Below are 18,826 nucleotides of genomic sequence, written 5' to 3' on the forward strand. Positions count from 1 at the left end.
CCGCCGGCCACAGCTCGCCGGGACTCCGCGAGCTCGGGGGGACCCTCGGCGGCCTGCAGCGGCCCCTGCAGGGTGTCAGGGCCAGGCGTGATCTTCTAGAGACTTCTAGAGACACATGTTCACATCTTGACTTGGGTCTCGTCCGGCTCCACTTACAGGGGAAAGCTGGGGTGCAGAGTGGAGACCCATGCAGGACCTCCGCTAACCAGGAGCCCCCGGCACGCGCGCACGCACACACGGACACCCCCAGGGCCCAGCCCTCCCCGCAGCAGGGGCACAGCCAGCACGCGCTGACCAGGGCGCTGGGGGGGGGGGAGTCGCACACACAGGCTGAGCAAGGACAAACACTCTGCCCCGCGTGTGCCCACGCCGGGGAGAGCCCTCCAGGCACCCCGACCCCGCAGCGCGGCTCACGCTCACCGAGAGCAGTTGGCACCTGGCATCCTGCCCCCCCACCCCCACCCCGCAGCTCTGGGAAGCAGGCTTGACTATGCCCCTCTTACAGAGGAGGTCACAGGTCCGCCGGCGGCCTAGCCAGGCCCCGGGCATCCGGCAGGAACCCAGGCATCCAGTGGCTGTGCAATATGCCCCTGCGGGTGGACCTGCTTGGTAAGCGGAGGAGCTGGGATTTGAACCCAAGTCCCTCTGGCTCCAAATGACTTTCCACTCTCCTTTTTCTTTGTCCATCCAGCCCCTGACCTGCCTTCTGTCTTCTCTGGAGCCCGTGCCCTGCCCCTAATCGCCAAGTCCACCCTCCCCAGGGGGTAAGGACTCCCTTCTGAGGTTCTAAAGGAGGGAGGTGGGGGGGGCAGCAGGGTCAGAATACCCCTCTCACGGGTGGGCTGGACCCCCAGGCCCAGGGAGGAAGCAAGACTTCCATTCCTGGGGGCTATTAGAAAGGATAAATTCCAGACACGTGGCCGCGCCGACAGTATGACAGGTCGAAGGTGTCCTAATTGTGTCCCGGGGCAGAGCCGGGCAGGGCCGCGCTGGGCTCAGCCACGGGTGGCAGCCAGCTGGAGAAGCACCCGGGAGAGGATTTTCTCCGTCACAACCCCGCCACTGTGGTTACTACGGCGACTGCAGCCTTTGTCTGCTGGTTGTAAATTGTAATTGAAATGAGTTTTCAAGGTTGAAATAATCAGGGTTCCTCCTTGTCTCCCCCCTCACCTCGCCACAACTCGCCCCGCCCTGCCGCGATCCGTCCGCATTCTAGCGTGCAAAAACACGTGCGTGTACACACACGCGGAGCCTGGAAACAGCTCCCTCACGTAAGGGTATGCAAAAATCAACCTGCACATCTGCACAACACTGTAGCAAAGACACAAATCTGCACGCGCTTACACATACACCTGAATACACCCCCACTCGAACACACGTACATATACAACACACGTGTACATGCATTATGCACACAGCCACACACTGTTCATAATACTACCAGCACATGGCCATTCGATCCACCACCTTGGGCTGAGAAGCCCCACAAGCAGATCCCGGCAAGGACCTGAGTGCGAGTCCTTCACTTGAGAGGTGATGCCAGGAAGCACGAGGAGAGAGGGGAACGAGATGGGACAGGGAAGCCAGAGTGCTCACAAGCAGGCAGACCGCAGCGGGCGACTGGGCTGTGATCCCACTGGGGAGCCCTGGGAGAGAATGCGGGGTATGCCTCAGAGTTGCCACGTCTCGGGATAAATCCTCCAGCAGGTGAGGGCAGGTGTTACCTGCCCCGGCAGATACGGGCATGGTGAGCGCTTTGGGGATACGTGTCACGAAGCATCGGTGTACGTACATACTACACACACACACAGATATAAACTTGCATTTACGTACAAACATACAAACACACACACCTGTTTTCAACCCTTGAGCAAATGTCCAGGACATACGGCAAGAGGGTTCTGGATGCTCCCCCAGCGAGAGCTGCCAGAGGAGGCGGGTGGGATGAACACGCCTGGCCCTCGCTCTGGCCCTGCAAGGACCGGCTCTACGAGCTGGGCCAAGACCCTGAGTCTCAGGGAGCTCGGTTTCCTCAGGTGTGAATTCACCGGTGCTCACCAACGGGCTGCCGGGAGGCCTCCAGAAGGCAGGTGCACGGACAGCCTCTGGCGCCTGGGTTCTTGTTTTCCTCCCTCAGCTCCTCTGCTGGAGGACTCAACCTCAGAGGCTTCCGTGCCAGCCTGTGCCCCCCCCCCCGGCGGCCCTGCCACCTCCGTCCTATCCGCAGCGCGGCAGGTGCAGGCTGGTGCTACGCTCACCCTCCCGTGTGAGGTGAGCACAGGACACAGGCCACGCTGCACAGGGCCTCTGCATCCACGGCCAGGCCGTGCACACAGGGAGGGAGAGCGACCACTCATAGCACCATGGGAAGGCTGCTCTCCCCAGCGCCTCCCCGACACACGAGGCGTCCTTCCTGCTCCCCCCGAGTCCTGCTCCCCAGGCCGGGCTCAACCACCCCGGGCCCTGCTCCCCTCCCCAGAGGCCAGGTGGCAGGCTGCCCCTCATCCAGCGTCACGGCCCCACCCCACGGTTTCGCTTCCCCTCGCCCTGCTCCCCCCATGCATTTTCAGCCTCTATCAAGTCATGAGCCGCCCAGGGCTGGGTATCTCCAAACAACGCATCCCACCTCCGCAGGCCTGCTCCCCCAAAACCCAGCGTCGGTTCTCAGCCAGCTCCTGCCCAGGGAACACTGTGCCCAGATGCTCTGGGGTGGGGTGGGGGGTGGCAGAAGGGTCCATCACCTCGGAGACGAGGAGCCCGAGGCTGGGGGAGGCGGAGGGGCTCGCCCAGCAGGGTTGGGACTCCCGGCTCCCGCCCCAAGAGCTCTGTGAAGGAAGCCACGGCTCCTCCTGGAGGGACCCCAAGGATACGACCCCAGCGGGAAAACTCTGACACGAGAAACTGGAGTCTTCACTATGACGGTGACTTCCAACTGCGAACGATCGCAGCAGCAGAGAAGCTGCGTCTTTGAAATGTAATGATCACTTTTGAGGGCCAATAAAAGGCAGATGCAAAGTTAAAAAACATACTCATGGAATCCCCGGTCCCTAGGAGTCTGACCTCAGAATATGTCCCCAAGCACCCACGTCCCCAGAGGGCCTGATGCAAGGGGGAATGCGTCAGCACTCCCTCTGGAGCTCGGGCCCCCAGCCCCACGCCCTCTGCCCGGTGGTTTTGAAGGCGACCCAAGCAGGCCCCTTACCTCCACGCATAATGAGGGGGGCGGGGCTGGCAGGCACGGCAGCTGCCTCACCTTGGGCTGAGCACAGCCTGACTCTTCCGGCCCCTGAAAACACTGGATCAATGAATGAGTAAAATTTTCTTTAAAAAAAAAAGAACATGTCCCCAGATGTCCTCAGTCCCCGGTGTGAGTTGAGAACCACTGGCCCAGTGACAGCATGTGAGGCCCAGGGCCAGACGGGACCAGGGGAGCCCCTCGCTCAGCCTCTCGCTCACTGGGGACCTGGGTGTTTCCACCTTCAGTTCCCTCACCTGGCAACAAGCTGGGCTCGGAGGTCCCGGAGCGCGGGGCGCCGTGGTAGTGTGAGACTGTATCCCAGGAAAGATCACGTCCACGAGCGAACCCGTGCCCGCGGGCGTAAGCCCACGGCTAGCCCGTGCCCACGGGGGTAAGCCCACGGCTAGCCCGTGCCCGCGGGGGTAAGCCCACGGCTAGCCCGTGCCCGCGGGGGTAAGCCCACGGCTAGCCCGTGCCCGCGGGGGTAAGCCCACGGCTAGCCCGTGCCCGCGGGGGTAAGCCCACGGCTAGCCCGTGCCCGCGGGGGTAAGCCCACGGCTAACCTGTGCCCGCGGGCGTAAACCCACGGCTAACCCGTGCCCGCGGGGGTAAACCCACGGCTAGCCCGTGCCCGCGGGGGTAAACCCACGGCTAGCCCGTGCCCGCGGGGGTAAGCCCACGGCTAGCCCGTGCCCGCGGGGGTAAGCCCACGGCTAGCCCGTGCCCGCGGGCGTAAACCCACGGCTAGCCCGTGCCCGCGGGGGTAAACCCACGGCTAACCCATGCCTGCGGGCGTAAACCCACGGCTAACCCGTGCCCGCGGGGGGTAAGCCCACGGCTAACCCGTGCCCGCGGGGGTAAACCCACGGCTAACCCGTGCCCTGGGCGTAAACCCACGGCTAACCCGTGCCCGCGGGGGTAAGCCCACGGCTAGCCCGTGCCCGCGGGGGTAAGCCCACGGCTAGCCCGTGCCCGCGGGGGTAAGCCCACGGCTAACCCGTGCCCGCGGGGGTAAGCCCACGGCTAGCCCGTGCCCGCGGGCGTAAACCCACGGCTAGCCCGTGCCCGCGGGCGTAAACCCACGGCTAGCCCGTGCCCGCGGGGGTAAACCCACGGCTAGACCGTGCCCGCGGGCGTAAACCCACGGCTAGCCCGTGCCCGTGGGCGTAAACCCACGGCTAGCCCGTGCCCGCGGGCGTAAACCCACGGCTAGCCCGTGCCCGCGGGGGTAAACCCACGGCTAGCCCGTGCCCGCGGGGGTAAACCCACGGCTAACCTGTGCCCGCGGGGTAAGCCCACGGCTAGCCCGTGCCCGCGGGCGTAAACCCACGGCTAGCCCGTGCCCGCGGGCGTAAACCCACGGCTAACCCGTGCCCGCGGGCGTAAACCCACGGCTAGCCCGTGCCCGCGGGCGTAAACCCACGTGGGCAGGACCTTTGGATGAAGGGACTTCAGTGAGGCGTGGCCAGGGCGGGTCTTAATCCTTTCTGGAGTCCTTGATAAAGGGGATGAATATGGAGAGGGAAGAGCAGGAGCTCAGGGGAGACACACACAAGATGAGAAAGAAAGCCCGGAGGGCAAGAAGCTAAAAGCACCGAGCCCGGAGCAGGCAGGGACCACCAAGTGCCTTCCCGCAGGTGGAAGCCGCCGCTGGCAGCCCATCTCTGGGGAGAGTGCATCGCCTGAGGATGCCGTGATTTGGACACTTCTCTCAGCCTCAGAATTGTAGACTTACAACCTAACCAACCCCCACCGTAAAAGCCAACCCACTCCTGGGATATAGGTTTCAGCAGCTTTTAGCCAAGGAAAACAGGCCTATTAAAGAGTAATACTGGGGAGCAGATGTAGTTCAAGTGGTTTGAGTGCCCACCTCCCACGTGGGAGATCCCGGGTTCAGTTCCTGGTGCCTCCTAAAGATGACAAACAAGCAGTCAACAAGCAAAAACAGCGAGCAGACAGCAAGCAAAAACAACAAGCAGACGATGAGCTAAAACAACGAGCAGACAGCAAGCAAAAACAACGAGGAGACAGAGGAGGGAGCCGTCGGGGAGGCAGGGGGAAGAGTAATACCTGCTGCAGAGGGCCAGGCCTGCACCTGGCACAGGTCAGCTCCCAGGAGTGCCCACTGCCGCACCTCACCTGGTTCTGAGGCCCACACCTCAGCCTGGGCCTGGGCTTGGCTCTCCCAGCCAGGGTGCGGCCGGCAGCGAGGATGAGGAGGCGGCAGCTCTGGGGCCTGAATCGCGGTCCTGTGTGTGCCGCTAACCACCCCCTGCATGCACGTCCCTCCCCGGTTCCCTCACGGCTCAGCACTTGCCCTCCCTTCCCAGCATCGTTTCTCCCTCTCTACTGGCTCCTGCCCCTCAACGTAGAGGCGTGGCGTAGTTTTCCCCATTTAAAAACATACGCACGTTCTCCCGGGCCCCTTCTCCCCCAGGAAGCTGGGGACATCTTTTCTGTTCCCCTTAACAACGCAGTTCCGGAGAAGAGTGGTCCCCACTCCCACCGGTCCTGCCCGTGTTCCTCCTGACCGGCTCCAGTCGGGGTCTCGCAGCCTCCTCTCCCAGGAAGCCGGCTCTTCCCGAGACCCCCACTGTTTTCCACCTTCCCATGTCCGGTCGTCAGTTCTCGGGCCTCGCCTCACTTGGCACGTGCCCGGGTCACTCCCCGCCCCGCTGCCCACCCCCCACGCTCCAGGCCACTCGTCCTCTGCTCCTGGCTGCCTCCTTCTCCCCCTCCCAGCACTCAGCACCCAGCACCCAGGGCTCGGGCCTTCTCTCCTCCAGCTGCCCTCCAGCTGTCACTGTCTATAGTCGATGACTCACCAAACCCCAGGCCTGCCCCTCCCTTCTGGGCTCCGGCTCCTCCCCGCCCCTGGGGTGCAGCGGGCCCCTCACTGCACAGTCCTGACCCAGTTCCTGGTCTCTCCCCGCCACCCCGCTCGTTGTTCCCTCCGCCACCCCAGTGCACGGCTCGTCCATCCACCTCCTCGTTCAGGCCAGGAGCCTCAGGGACAACCCCTCATCTCCCGCAGATCCTTCGGCAAACTCTGCGGCCCCCCTGCAAAATTTCCACAGAGCCCGGCCCCCCTCCCCACCCCCGTGCCCGCCACCGCCCACCTGGGGGAGGGCAGCAGCCCCCGGCTGGTCGCCTGCTTCTGCCCTCGGCCCCCGTCTCCCGCCCAGCAGCAGCCCTCCAGATCCTGCTAGAAGGTAACGGAATCAGTCATCCGTCTTTCGGAACCCTGCCAGGCCTCCCTGCCGCATTCTGCACGGAAGACGAAATCCTCACCAGCGGGCTGCGAGCCCCTGCAAGCTGCAACCCTCCCGGCCCTCTGACCTCTCCCGTCCCTGCGGCTCCCTCCGCTTCTGCCACACCAGCCTCTGGCTGTTCCCAAATGTGCCGGGCACAAGCCCGCCTCAGGGCCTTTGCACAGGCCGTGCCGCTGCCCGGCAGGCTCGCCCCTGCTGCATGCAGGTCCCGGCTCCACTAGTGCCTTTCCGGCGAGGCCTTGACCTCCCCACAGCGCAATATCGTCAGCCTCCCCGGCGCTCCCGGTTTCCTCCAAGACCCCCCCCGGCCTCCCCGCTGGGGCCGCGCTGCAGGCCCACGGCCTGACTGCCAGGGCCACACGTCCACACACCTCCCGGGGCAGGTCTGAGCCCTCGCGGAGCCCAGGCTGGGCGCACAGTCAGCCTCTGGTATGTGCCGGTCGGTGTCCTGGTGGGACAGGCCAGAAGCAGCGGGAGGGAAAGGGCCCTGATCCCTCTGGCCACCACGAGGCTGATGGTCTGAGCAAACGTGGGTGCCCCTGAAGGGTGGCACAGCCTGGCTCACAGTAGGTGCCTCCAAACGTTCTTCTTCCTTCCTCTCCAGGGCGGAGGCTTCCTGAGGTCCCTTTGTGGGAAACATTTTTCAAAGCCCAGGCTGGGGTAGCCAGGCCATCAGCTGTCCTGAGGCAGGACGTCTCTGGAGCCAGAAGGCCTGGGTTCAAATCCCAGCTCTGCTACTCACTACCCGTGTGGCCTTGGGCAAGTCCTTAACCTCTCTGTGCCTCGGTTTGCTCATCTGTGAAGTGGGCTGCTGTGAAGATTAAACATAATCCACTAGAACAGGGCTTGACAGGTACCGAGTGCCTTACAGGGCTTGGCTGTTCTCAGTTAGTGCTGCTAGCCCGGGCCAGGTACCCGGCATCTCCCCACACGCCCCAGCCGCCGGGGGCCGCCCGCCCCGCGCTCCTGCCCTGGGAGCAGCGGGCAGTAAATTGCTCCCGTCTCCTCATAAACCAGGCCTCTCTCCGCTCAGCCATCACCTGGCTGGCAGCGCTGTCAGAAAGACGGATGCCACATCTGCTTGTTTACGGCTTTCACCCCCCCAGCCTGCTCTGCAGGTCCTGGGAACGGGAGAGGGAGCAGGCCCGTGCCCCCCGTGCAGCCCCAGAGACCCCAGCCCGGGGACCTCATCTTGCTGGGAGGGGGCTGCCTGCAGCTCAGCTCCCACCCCCACTCCTGGAAACTGTGAGGGGGCAGGACTCTGCCAGGGATGGCGCTTCTGGGTAAGGGGGGGATAGCACCCCTATTTTACAAGCAAGGAAACTGAGGGCCCACAGAGTGACCCGCCCGAGGTCACGGGCATTCACACCTGCGTCTGCAGGACCTAAAATCTGTGTTTTTGGGAAAGCACGAGTGCCCACCCACAGCCCCTCGCCCCTACCTAGCCCCCCCGCCGCTCCCAGAGGCTCTCGGGCCACAGCAGGCTCTGCCCACCCAGCGGGAGGCCGGAGCGCCGGGACTCGCCGCCCGCAGCGCCCTCAGGCCGCCCGTGCCTTCACGGAGGCAGTTCCTCCAAGCGCCCGGCGCCCCGGGGGTCTCGGCCCCACGGGCTCCCAGCGGCGACCCCGACAGCACGCCCTGGGTCAGCTGCCTGCCCGCGTGGACCCTCTGCCAGCGACCTGCGTGCTCGGGTCTCAGGGGGAGCCACGGCTGGAAGGGCGGGCAGAACCACCCCCGTGTAAGAGCCCAGGATGAGATGCCCCCCTAGAAGGTCCATGGGAGCAGAGGGGGCGAAGCGAAGAGCAGGCGTGGGGGGCGCAGAGGGCAGGGCTGCGGGCCGAGCGGGGCAGCCGCGTGCGGAATCTGTCGGCCTGGGGGCGGCAGGGGGGCTGGGAAGAGGGGGGTGGGAAGCCAGGCTCGGGGAGAGCGGGGCTGGGTGGGGGTACAAGCTGCCGGAGGCCACAGAGCAAGCCCGGGCAGGCTGGGGGCGACAGAGAGGGCCCCAGAGGCGAGGGGGCAGGCAGCAGGGACTGGCAGTGGGGACAGGCAGGGGGGCGGGCAGCAGGGGGGGCAGTGGGGCCGTGCAGTGGGGACGGGCAGGGGGGCGGGCAGCAGGGGGGGGCAGTGGGGGCGTGCAGTGGGGACGGGCAGCAGGGGACGGGCAGGGGGGCAGGCTGCCCGGGCGGGAACCCGCCCCGCCCCGCTCCAGGCTGAGCGTCCCCAATTGCTTGCGTTTCCTCCTCTGTACAGTGGTGTCACACCCGTGACCCATACCCGCCCCCCGGGCTTGGCACCTCCCCTCCTCAGGGATCTACGGCTGATGATGGAACCCACACCCCGGCACCCACGCCCAGGGCCGGTAAGCTGCTCCCCTTCTGCACCGAGGAGGACCGCCCTTGCTCAGTGCCCATCACACGCTTCGTTGTGGAGCCAGCCTTGTCACAGAGCTCACCTCTAACTCCCACAGCAACGCAGGCAAGCGGGTGCTGCCTTCCCAGACGAGGCTCGAGGCTAAGAGAAGGCAAGTCATCTGTCCAAGGTGGCACAGCAGGCGGGGGTGCAGGAATCCCACCAGGGATGAGCCCTCCCCGCGCCCCCCTCGTGCCCAGTCCAGCCCCAGCACCCAGAGGGGTTGCCCCGGGTCTCCCTGGCCTGAGGCCTTCTCCCCAGGGGCCGGCTCAGTTCAGGCCTTGTAGGACCTCGAGGAAGCCAGGGCCACTGTCCCCTCACCCAGGGCCCCGGGGCCCACCGGCCTTCCCAGCAGCTCCCCGGCCGCTCGCTTCACGCCGAGAGGGTCGGGCTCCTGGCGCCTGGCTTGGGGCCACGCAAAGACTTAGTCTCAGACGGGGCTTCAAGTGCAGCAAGAAGGACTGAGGTTAGCTGTGGGGTGCAGCGCACCTGCTCATTCCAGCCTCTGCGGCTCTGCCCCTGCCTCCCCCACCACCGCCCACCCTACCCTCAGGTCCTCTCTCCCTCTGGGCCGGTGGTCTCTGAGCTCTGCTGCACAGCAGAACCAGCTGAGGGACCTTCCAAAAGCCCTCGTGCACAGGCCACAGCCAGTGCCCCTGGAATCAGCACGTCGGAGCCCGGCGTCAGGCAGCCGGGGGTTTCAGAAGCCCCCAGGCCACGTGAACTGAGCAGATGGACCCGCTGCTCCAGCCCACGGCCCCCAGCCCTGGTGCCCAGGAAACCACCTGCGGAGCCTTGAAAGAACCCTCGACCCGGGCCCCACCCCCCAGACTGGGATGCGGGTGCCAGGGGCGGGGCCCTGACGTGTTGTAAAAGCTCCCCGGCAGAGCCAGGACTGGAGAGCCCCTATTTCACCTTCCCAAAGCGCCTCCAGAGCACTTCCTCGCTTCCATCCAGCGCCACCCCGCCAGCAAGCCCGTTTCCCGGGTGAGAGAGCAAAGGCCCAGAGAGGTCCCGGCTCTGCCTTGGGCCCCCGAGGGTGCAGCCAGCTCCTCCTGCGTCTCAAAGCCCCCTCCCCTGCTTGATCGAGTTGCTGGGCTGGTCTCTCCCCCTCCCCGGCTGGTGAGGACGGCCAGGCGTCCTGACCAGAGACCTGGGAGTCGGGACAGAGCCAGTGGGACTAGCCGGGACTGCCTCCCCTTCTGCCCCTCGCAGATGCAGGCATGACCCCAGAAGGCCCCTCGCCCTCAGACGCCGCAGCCAGGGGGCCCCATGAGGGCCCAGCCTCCCCTGCAGAGGCAGTTTGTACTTCCTACATCCCTGTTGCCATTACTGCTTGATAAGGGTGTTAGCTGTGCAGCCTTGGGCAAGCCGCTTGCCTTTTCTGATCCCATATCCTAATCTATAATATGAGACTCAAAAGCATTGCTAGTTCCCATGTTGTGAAGGCGAAAGGAGATGAAGTCTTTACAGTGTCTGGAACGTAGGAGAAATGCGTAATAAACAGCGGTGTCCGCAGTTGTTAGCTCACCCAGGAGCACATACATGCAAATAGACACCTGCTCTCTCAGGCACACTGACTCCCGCACGTATGCAAACACCCAGGCGTGTGCGCGCAGTCACGCAGGCACAGGCCCACGCCCACGCTCGCCCTGCTCACCGGCACCCCGGGTTTGGCTGTGGGCCTGGCCGAGCTCCCGGGGATACCCCCGTCCCAGGGGCTGTGACGCCCGTGGGCAACTTCCCCACCCACCCGCCCCGGCCTCACACTCCGCCTCTCCCGCCCCTGGTGGGCTGCCCGCCTGCCAATCATCGCAAGGAAGAGCCATCCGTCTGGGGGGACATCGGCGGGAGCTCATCAGCCTGGCTTAGGCACCGCTGAGTCGAGGGTCACCACGGGCCGCCCCCACCCCCCCCACGCCGATGTCACGGGGGCCACGTTCTGCCATGGAGCGCCCAGACCTGCCCGGCTTGGCGCGCAAGAGGGCCAACGTCCCAATGTGCCAAGCGGGCACGCGCCAAGGTGGCGGGGGCTGCGGGTGCACGGCGCCCACCTGGGCTGAGCCCTGCTCGGCCACGGTCCCCCCGTGGGAACTCCGGCCCTTGACTCGCCTCCCGTGAGCCTGGGTCTCCCCATCTGCAGAAGGCACAGGCCGTGCCCGGCGCCCACCCCGGCCGCTCTCGGGGCTCTGCTCGGGGCTGCTCCGCAGCGAGGACTCTGAAGTGGTGGCACCAGCACACGCTCTAACCCACCTTGCCTCTTTTACTTTACTCTCTTGCACATTTTCCTTCAGACATCGGCAACAGCAGGGGCTCTTAGCCTCTTTCGTTCCAAGGACCCCTTTGCGGGTCAGGCGAACCCCACGGACCCCTTCCTAAGCCCCCACTGTGCTGTGTGCTATTTAATAAATCTGGCACCCCGGCACCAACACGACCCCACAAGAGTAGCATTTCCCTGAATTTCAACTCAAGCCCCCGGACGCCTGGTCAGGACTCCCTGCTCCCCGGCTGAGCTACCCGCCTCGTTTACTGCCCGTCTGCCCGTTAGGGGAACCGTCTCCGGGGTTTGTATCTTCTCCACCCGTGGCAATTCCGCAGGGCGCGTCCCGGGAGCCCCGGGTGCCCGTGGCGCGGGGCGCGGGGCCCACCGGGGCGCAGGCAGCTGGGCCGGCTCAGCTCTGCGGGCCGGCCTGGGAGAGGCCAGTGAACCCCAAGGCGGCCGGGGGCCCTGAGAAGCCGCCCCCCACCCCGCAGTGTGGCTGAGGGTCTGCCCGGGAGGAACCACAGCAGACTCCCATCCCCCCCGCACCCCACGCCCTGGGGCTCTCGGGTCCTGCCCCCGCAGCCCGCGTGCCCCTCGCCCCCGCCGCCCCGGGTGCCTCGAGTCCCAGCCCTCAGCGCCCCCCCTCCACCCCCCCGCTTCTCCCCCTGGCCCCCCCGGCCCCCCGGCCCCCCGTGCTCACTGGTGCACTCCCCCCCCCGGCCCCTGTGCTCACTGGTGCACTCCCCCCCCCGGCCCCCGGCCCCCGTGCTCACTGGTGCACTCCCCCCCCGGCCCCCGGCCCCCGGCCCCCGTGCTCACTGGTGCACTCCTCCCCGGCCCCCATGCTCACTGGTGCACTCCCCCCCCCGGCCCCCGGCCCCCGTGCTCACTGGTGCACTCCCCCCCCCGGCCCCCGGCCCCCGTGCTCACTGGTGCACTCCCCCCCCCCGGCCCCCGTGCTCACTGGTGCACTCCCCCCCCCGGCCCCCGTGCTCACTGGTGCACTCCCCCCCCCCCCCCGGCCCCCGTGCTCACTGGTGCACTTCTTGGCCTGGCTGCCCCTCTTGAGCGCGTGGCGGCTGAGCTTGCAGTGGAAGTTGTCCTCCCAGAACTCGGCGAACCAGATGTTGCGCCGGTTGTTGTCCAGGGTGCGGCTGGAGAAGTAGCGGTCGAAGCCTGCGCGGGGAGGGCGCGTCAGGCGCTGCCCCCCGGGGCGGGGAGGCCGCGGGGCGTGGGGGGCGTGAGGAGGCGCGCCGGGCGAGCGTGTGTTCTCGCAGGGCTGCTCCTTCCCGGGGAGCCCCCCCGTGGGGAGGGGTCCAGGGCCCTCCAGCCGGCAGGACGGGACCCCCGCCTCCTGAGAGCAGTGCCGCTGGGCGAGCAGCTGGCGGGGGCGGCCCAGCCCTGGGAGCGCCAGCTCCGAGGAGGAGGCCAGCCCAGAGAGGGCAGGGCATTGCCCATGTCACACAGCAGTGCCAAGACCTCGCTCTCTCTTTAAGTCCAGAACTTTCCCGTCCCTGGCCCAACGCAGGACTCAGGGACTTGGCTCAGCCCAGAAAACCGACCGAGGGCAGGCGGGCTGGCAGGTGGGCGACACCCCTCATCCTCTTAATACCCCCTGTGCCGCCATCCACACAGAGGGCCCGAGAGCTCAATGGGCCCCGTGGGGTGGTGAGCTTCCTGTCCGGGGAAGGGCCCAAGTGGAGATCACCCAGCAGCAGCAGGACGCCAGCTCGGGGGGGAGGGGCCAAGAGCAGAGTCCCCGCCTCGGCGTTAGGGACGCTTTGGGGGGGCTCTCTGGGCATAGCGAGATGTTAGCAGACCCCCGGCCTCTACCCCTAGGGTAGCTCGATTCCCCAGTGGCGACAACCAAAAACGCCTCCAGACTTCGCCGCGTGTCCCCTGGAGGCGGGGGGAGCCGAACCACCCCCAGGTCAGAAGTGCTGCCCCGAAGCCTCCTCCAGTGCCCCGAGACAGAGGCTGGCGGGGCGGCCGGCGCAGCCCAGCTCCCCGCTCCCCGCGCCCGGGGCCGCGTCAGCTCTCGGAGCCTGGGTGTTCATCTTCCCAACGCGCAGATCCGGGCGTCCCTGGGGGCTGCCGGGAGCACTCAGATGTCGGGGAGGGCGCGGCACGCAGGGACTACCGAGCCGTAGCTGTGCTGCTCTGTGCTGCTCAGAGCTGGGGCTGAGCGGGATGCGTGGGAACGCCCAGGTCCACGCTCCCTCCCTCGGGGTGGAGAGAGGAACCCCGGGGGACCTTGAGCAAGCCACCCCCCCCCCCCCCCCCCGTGACCTTGAGCAAGCCCTGCCCCCTCTCGGGCAGATACCCGGGGTCCCTCGCCGCTCCATCCACACCCGATTCCACGGCTGGAGGGAGGGTGGGGGGAGGCCCGGGAGACCCCGGAAGGCGCCAGGCCCTGCCAGAGCGGGGCACTCACGGGACTCCACGCCGCGCCTCCCAGAGCAGTCTGCGCTGCCCAGCCGCCCTGAGGGCATGCGGGGGGGGGGAGCGCGGGACGGGGGGCACGGGGGGGGGGCGCGCAGGGCAGGAGGACACCCGGGGCAGGGCAGGCCCCGGAAGGCACGCGGGGTGGGGTGGGGGGGCGCAGGGGACACACGGGGGGGTGTACGGGGGCGGGGTGGGGGGGCAGGGCAGGCCCAGCCCGGCCCGGCCCAGAGCATCCTCTGCTTGGGGCCGCCGGCAGCCCCCTTCCGCTGCCCCCGACAGCGAGGCCCCGGCTTCTGTGCCGGGTGGGCCCCCGGGCGTGAAGGAGACCCCGTGGTGCACGGTGCCCGCGTCTTCCGCGGCCAACACAGCTGAGAGCGCACCGGGGTCCTGAGCTGGACTCGGGGTGAGTGCGCCCCCAGCCCGGAACCTCGGGCACAGGGGCGGCGGGCCGAGGAGAAGGGGGCAGCGCCGTCCGAGGCGCTGGCGCTGCGGCGGGGGGCCCTACCTCGCACGGACGTCCTCTTGGGGAGCACGGTGACGGCGCCGTCGGCCTCCTCCTCCAGGCGCAGCACGGGCGCGCTCTTGGAGCCCCAGCTGTCCGAGCCCATCCAGAAGAAGTGGCCCGTCTGGTTGGCTCTCCGCGCCGCCTCCAGCACGCGCCTGCGGGGACACGCGCCACCGGGCCGTCCTCACCCTCGGGCGCTGGCAGCCAGGCGCCTGCCCCGCCCGTCCCCCAGATCACGCCCGCCCCACCCACTAGCCCACCCCCCCCCCCCACATGCCCGGGGGCACAGCACTGCCCCGGCCGCCCTTCCCACCCCTGGCCCGGGGTCTCCCCTCCCTCTGGGCCCCAGCCCAGGCCTGTGTCCGGCCCAGGCCCACGGCCCCGATGTGCTCCCCAGGACCCCCGCCTCGCCGGCCAGGCCTGTCCCTGTCTGAGTCAGGCCCAGGGCAGTGCCTGCCCCACCCCGTCCCCTCGCTCCCGCTGTCCTGGCCGGGCCCGCCGCCTCAGCTCTCACACTTACCCCCACACCCACACGTGCACACGCGCCCCTCCGCTCACACTGCACCCCTGCAGTGCCCTCTCCATCCCGCCCCTTCGGCGCCGCGCCCGGGTCCTGCAAGGAGCTGCTCCCCACCTCCTTGGGGACGGGTAGGAAGGCGAGGGGTCCCTCAGCCCCCAGGCCTGCGTCCAGTGAGGCACCCAGAGCCCAGCACGCGCCGAGCCCACGGGAGGCGCTCAGCGGTGCTTACCAAACGCGCAAACCAGCTCCCCCAGCAGACGCCTCCCTGGGGAGAACGGGGAAAGGCACAGCCCCGCCTGCTCCCTCCGTGGGGGCAGCTGAGGGCAGAGGGGGCAACCTGCACCGCCCCGGGCGGCCCGAGCCAGCCTGTGCCGCCCCAGCCCCCGCTCCCCGGCCCCTCGGACCCCTCCCCTGTGCAGCCTCCTTCAGGCGACCGCCAGTCGGGGGGCTGCTCTGGGCGCTGCCCCCGCACGCCCGCCACCCCCCGGGCACCGGGCTTTATTTTCACCTCTGTTTGCTTCTGAAAAGGGGCGTGGATTTCCAGAACCAACTCCCGCCCCCACCATGCTTCCCGCAGCCCCTCGGGAGGCGATCGATGTCCCTTCAAGGATGACCCGCCGCCACCGCCCCCTCCCGGCACTCGCTTCTGGCCTCTCAAGCCCTCTTCCCTTGGAGCCTATGACTGTTTTGTTTTTCCTGAAGGGGCATGACAGAGTGTTGTCGACCCCACCGGACAGTTGTAAAAACTAATGGCTCAGAGAGGGACAGTGGCTAGTCCCAGGTCACACAGCAAATAAGAGACCTAGCAGGCGGCAGGTCTCCTGACCCTCCAGCTCCAAACGTTTTCTGCCACCTCCTCCGCCCGGGTCAGTGGGCAGCATGCCCTGAGTTTGGAGAGTTACAGGGCCAGAGAGAAACCAGAGGAGGAGGCGGGCCTCGCTCTGGGGACCCCCGGCCCCATGGTGGAAAACCACGTCCACCCGCCAGTCCAGCCCCAAGCTGGGCACTCCTTTCCCTGCTCCTCTCCACCTTCCTCACTGCAGGCTAGGGCCCGAGCCAGAAGCCGGAGGCCTCAAGGCTCTCTCCTCACGCCCAATGCCCGAGAGCGGGCCGCTACCTTTTAAATGGCCCCCCTTCGCCATAGCAATCGCCCCATCTCTCGCCTGGACCGTGGCAGCCCCGCTCCCCGCTCCCCCCGCTCCTGCCCTCCGGGCGGCGTAGCAATGGGGGGGCCGTGCAGAGCCTGAGCGTGCCCACGCGGCCCGGCTGGCAGCCGGGGGAGCCGGGGGGGGATCGTGGGCACAGTCGAGGCTGAGGCCTTGTCGAGGAGCCCCTGATGAAAAACAGCTCGGGGGGGTCCATCCCAGCTGACACTGCTCCCAGAGCAGAGGCCTGGGGCGGGCGCACTGGTGGGTGGGATAATTAAGGGGGGCCAGGCTTTGGGGCAGAAGTCGGGGTGCTGGGGCTGATGTCCCCAGGCAGGGAGAGGCTGGCCTGCCTCCAGAAGCCCCGGGCTGGGCGCTGGGGAGCCGCAGGGGGCAGCGTGGGGGGGGCAGCAGGGGAGCGCGGGGGGCAGGGGCGGCGGCCTCGGCCCTAAGGTGCCACGGGCTCTGCCGGCGGAGGACACACCTGAGAGGAGGCCCGGGAAGGCCGCACCTGCCGCCAAGGCCGTGCCTCCTCCACCAGGCGCTAAGCAGGGCCGTGCCCCTCCCTCAGGCCGGGGCTCCCCGAGGACAGGGCGGTGCCCCCGCGCGTCTGGGCAGTCTCTAGGCCCTGACCCATCTCGGCCTTGACCGCTGGTCTCGGGGAGGCAGTCGCAAGCGCAGAGGGAAGGGGCTGAGGAGGGGAGCTCGGGGCAGCTGTCACACGCTCTGTGACCCTGAGCGAGCCGGTGGGGGGCCAGGGGCCCGCGCTGCGCGGTCCTGGGGCCTGGAGAGCACCCGCTCCCCTCCTGCAGGGGTGGGGGCTGAGCCCAGGGGGGACGTGTGCCCAAGCCAGGACGCCCTGCAGCCCGGGCCTCTTCCCTCCGCCCTGGGCTCTCCCAAGAGAGCAGGGAGGGCCTGGGAGGTGACCCGCAGGTGCAGGGGTCTCGGCCACGCCAGACCCTGCTCCAAACCCTTTGTGCACCTTCCTGCATTCAGTTCTCACAATGAGCAGGCAGGCGTCGTTAGCTTTTATTTTCCCAGCAGAAAAGAGGCCCAGAGAGGTTAGGGCACTTGTCTGAGGTCGCACAGCTTGCAGGAGGGAGAAGAGGCTTTGAAACCAATGGTCTGTCCTTGGCCCCTCTACTGAAGCCCCCTGCTTAGCACTCCTAGGGCACAGGAAACAGGGAGGGAAAGAAGGGGGTGCCCCATTCGTCGCAGCCCGTGGGCCAGCCCGAGGGGGCTCCTGGCTCCCAGCCTCCCTGGCTGGCCCAGCCCCCTGGACCCCGGGGTGGCACCACCCGTGTCTGGGATCCCCAGCGGGACACGGCCCAGCCCACCGCCCCGCAGCCGCCACGCTCACCTGATGTCATCCTCGTTGGCGAAGATGACGACGGCCCGGGCGTTGGACGTCTCCAGGAGGCGGCCGATGACCTTGTCGAACTCCGCCGCCTTCGGCTCCCGCGGGATCTTCACCGACTGGGCGATGCACACGCCCCCTGCGGGACGGGCGCGGTGAGCGGCGGCCGCGGCCCGCCCGGGTCTGCCCTGCCCAGGCACCAGGGCTGACGGCCGCCCGAGCGCTCCCAGACGAGTCCCAGGCCCCGGCTCCCCAACGCCACACCCGGGCTGTGCCTTCAGGACAGACAGGGCAGCTCTCGGCGCCAGCCCTCACCGGCTGGGTGACCCTGCCCATGTCACTCAGGTTCTCGTGCCTCAGTTTCCCCATACATAAAGTAGGCTGCCAGAGAGAGGCAGTACAGCACAGTGCTTGGGAGCCATGGCTTCCTGGGTTCACGGCTCAGCTCTGCCACTTACTGCTGTGTGGCCTCAGGCCAGTCACCAAACCTCTCTGTGCCACAAATACATCAGTAGCAGACAGTAGTACTACCTCCTTCATAAGGCCGTGACAAAGACTAAGTGATGAAATACAGCAACGCCTGGCACGGGGTAAGGGCTCAGTGAACGTTGGTTATTTTTATTGTAACCGCCGCATAAGGTTTTCTTTGGGAGGACTAAATTTGAGAATTTAGAGAGAAAACTGGCCACCCCGGGTCATCAGAGCAGCAGATCGGCCACCCTGGGCAGGGGTGCCCCGTCCTCATCCACACACACAACCCCCCCAGGACCCCGTCCCCAAGGCCCCTCGGCTGCTGAGTGCTGCCCGCAGCTCTTGGGCAGCGGCTCTGCAACGCCGCTGGGTAACGCGCGGGCCCGGGCGTAGGCTGCTGGCGGGATAACGTGCGGGCCGCCCCCCCGGCGCGCGTGGGCCGTGCGTGGACTGCCGGGGTGGCGCCGTGCGCCGCGCTCAGCTCCCCCACCGCGCGTTCGTGGTGGGATTCCAGCGGGAAGCCCAACCCGGGGAGGGGCGCCTCGGGCGGGGCCGGCGGGCTCGGGGGTCCCTGGGGCCCTGCGCCTCCTCCCTGGGCAGTCTCAGCCCCGCCTAGTGCCCAGGTCAGGGCAGGGCGGCGGCCAGGCCTGCCTGCCCCGGGCTCGGGAGCCCCCGCCCGCTCCGCGGCGGGACCGCCCATGTGCGAGGACACGCGGTGCAGCGGGGGGGATGAGGCCCGGTGGCCGGGGGAGCAGCGGAGGCTCCGCAGCGCCCTTCACCCGCCTGCTCACAGCCACACACGGAACGGGTGTCATTCGTGCAGTTAAACTATTTTTTTTTGAGGTACCAGTGACAGCGATTGAACCTGGGACCTCATGTATCGGAAGCAAGTGCTCAACCACGGAGCCACATGGGCTCCCCTGCGTTAGTTTTCTCATCTGTTCTGTCTGTTGGTTGTTTTTGCTTTTGCAGGAAGCACCGGGATCCGAATCTGGGACCTCCCGCATGGGAGGCAGGCGCTCAACCACTCAGGCCACATCAGCTCCCTTGTTCATGTATTTAAATCCCACCTGATCTTCTGGTACAAATGCATTTCCTGCTCGCTGTTTCTGTCGCCCACCCAGGTGGGGAGAAGCAGCCTGCCCCGAGCCACGTGGCTCCTTGCCCCCCTGGGGGCCCCAGAGAACGAGACCCGCAGGGT

The 18,826-nt window shown here is 67.4% G+C and overlaps 1 protein-coding gene across 1 annotated transcript in view; it reads right to left on the reverse strand.

Moving 5' to 3' along the window:
- GRM4 (glutamate metabotropic receptor 4) overlaps window positions 1–18,826 on the reverse strand; it is a 118,221-nt gene that overhangs the window by 32,545 nt on the left and 66,850 nt on the right. The window contains 3 exon segments of the mRNA XM_058306583.1: window positions 12,218–12,358; window positions 14,133–14,287; window positions 17,158–17,293. Coding sequence (XP_058162566.1) covers window positions 12,218–12,358; window positions 14,133–14,287; window positions 17,158–17,293 — 432 coding nt within the window.

This window comes from Dasypus novemcinctus, chromosome 11, assembly GCF_030445035.2.
Source record: "Dasypus novemcinctus isolate mDasNov1 chromosome 11, mDasNov1.1.hap2, whole genome shotgun sequence".
NCBI lineage: Eukaryota > Metazoa > Chordata > Mammalia > Cingulata > Dasypodidae > Dasypus > Dasypus novemcinctus.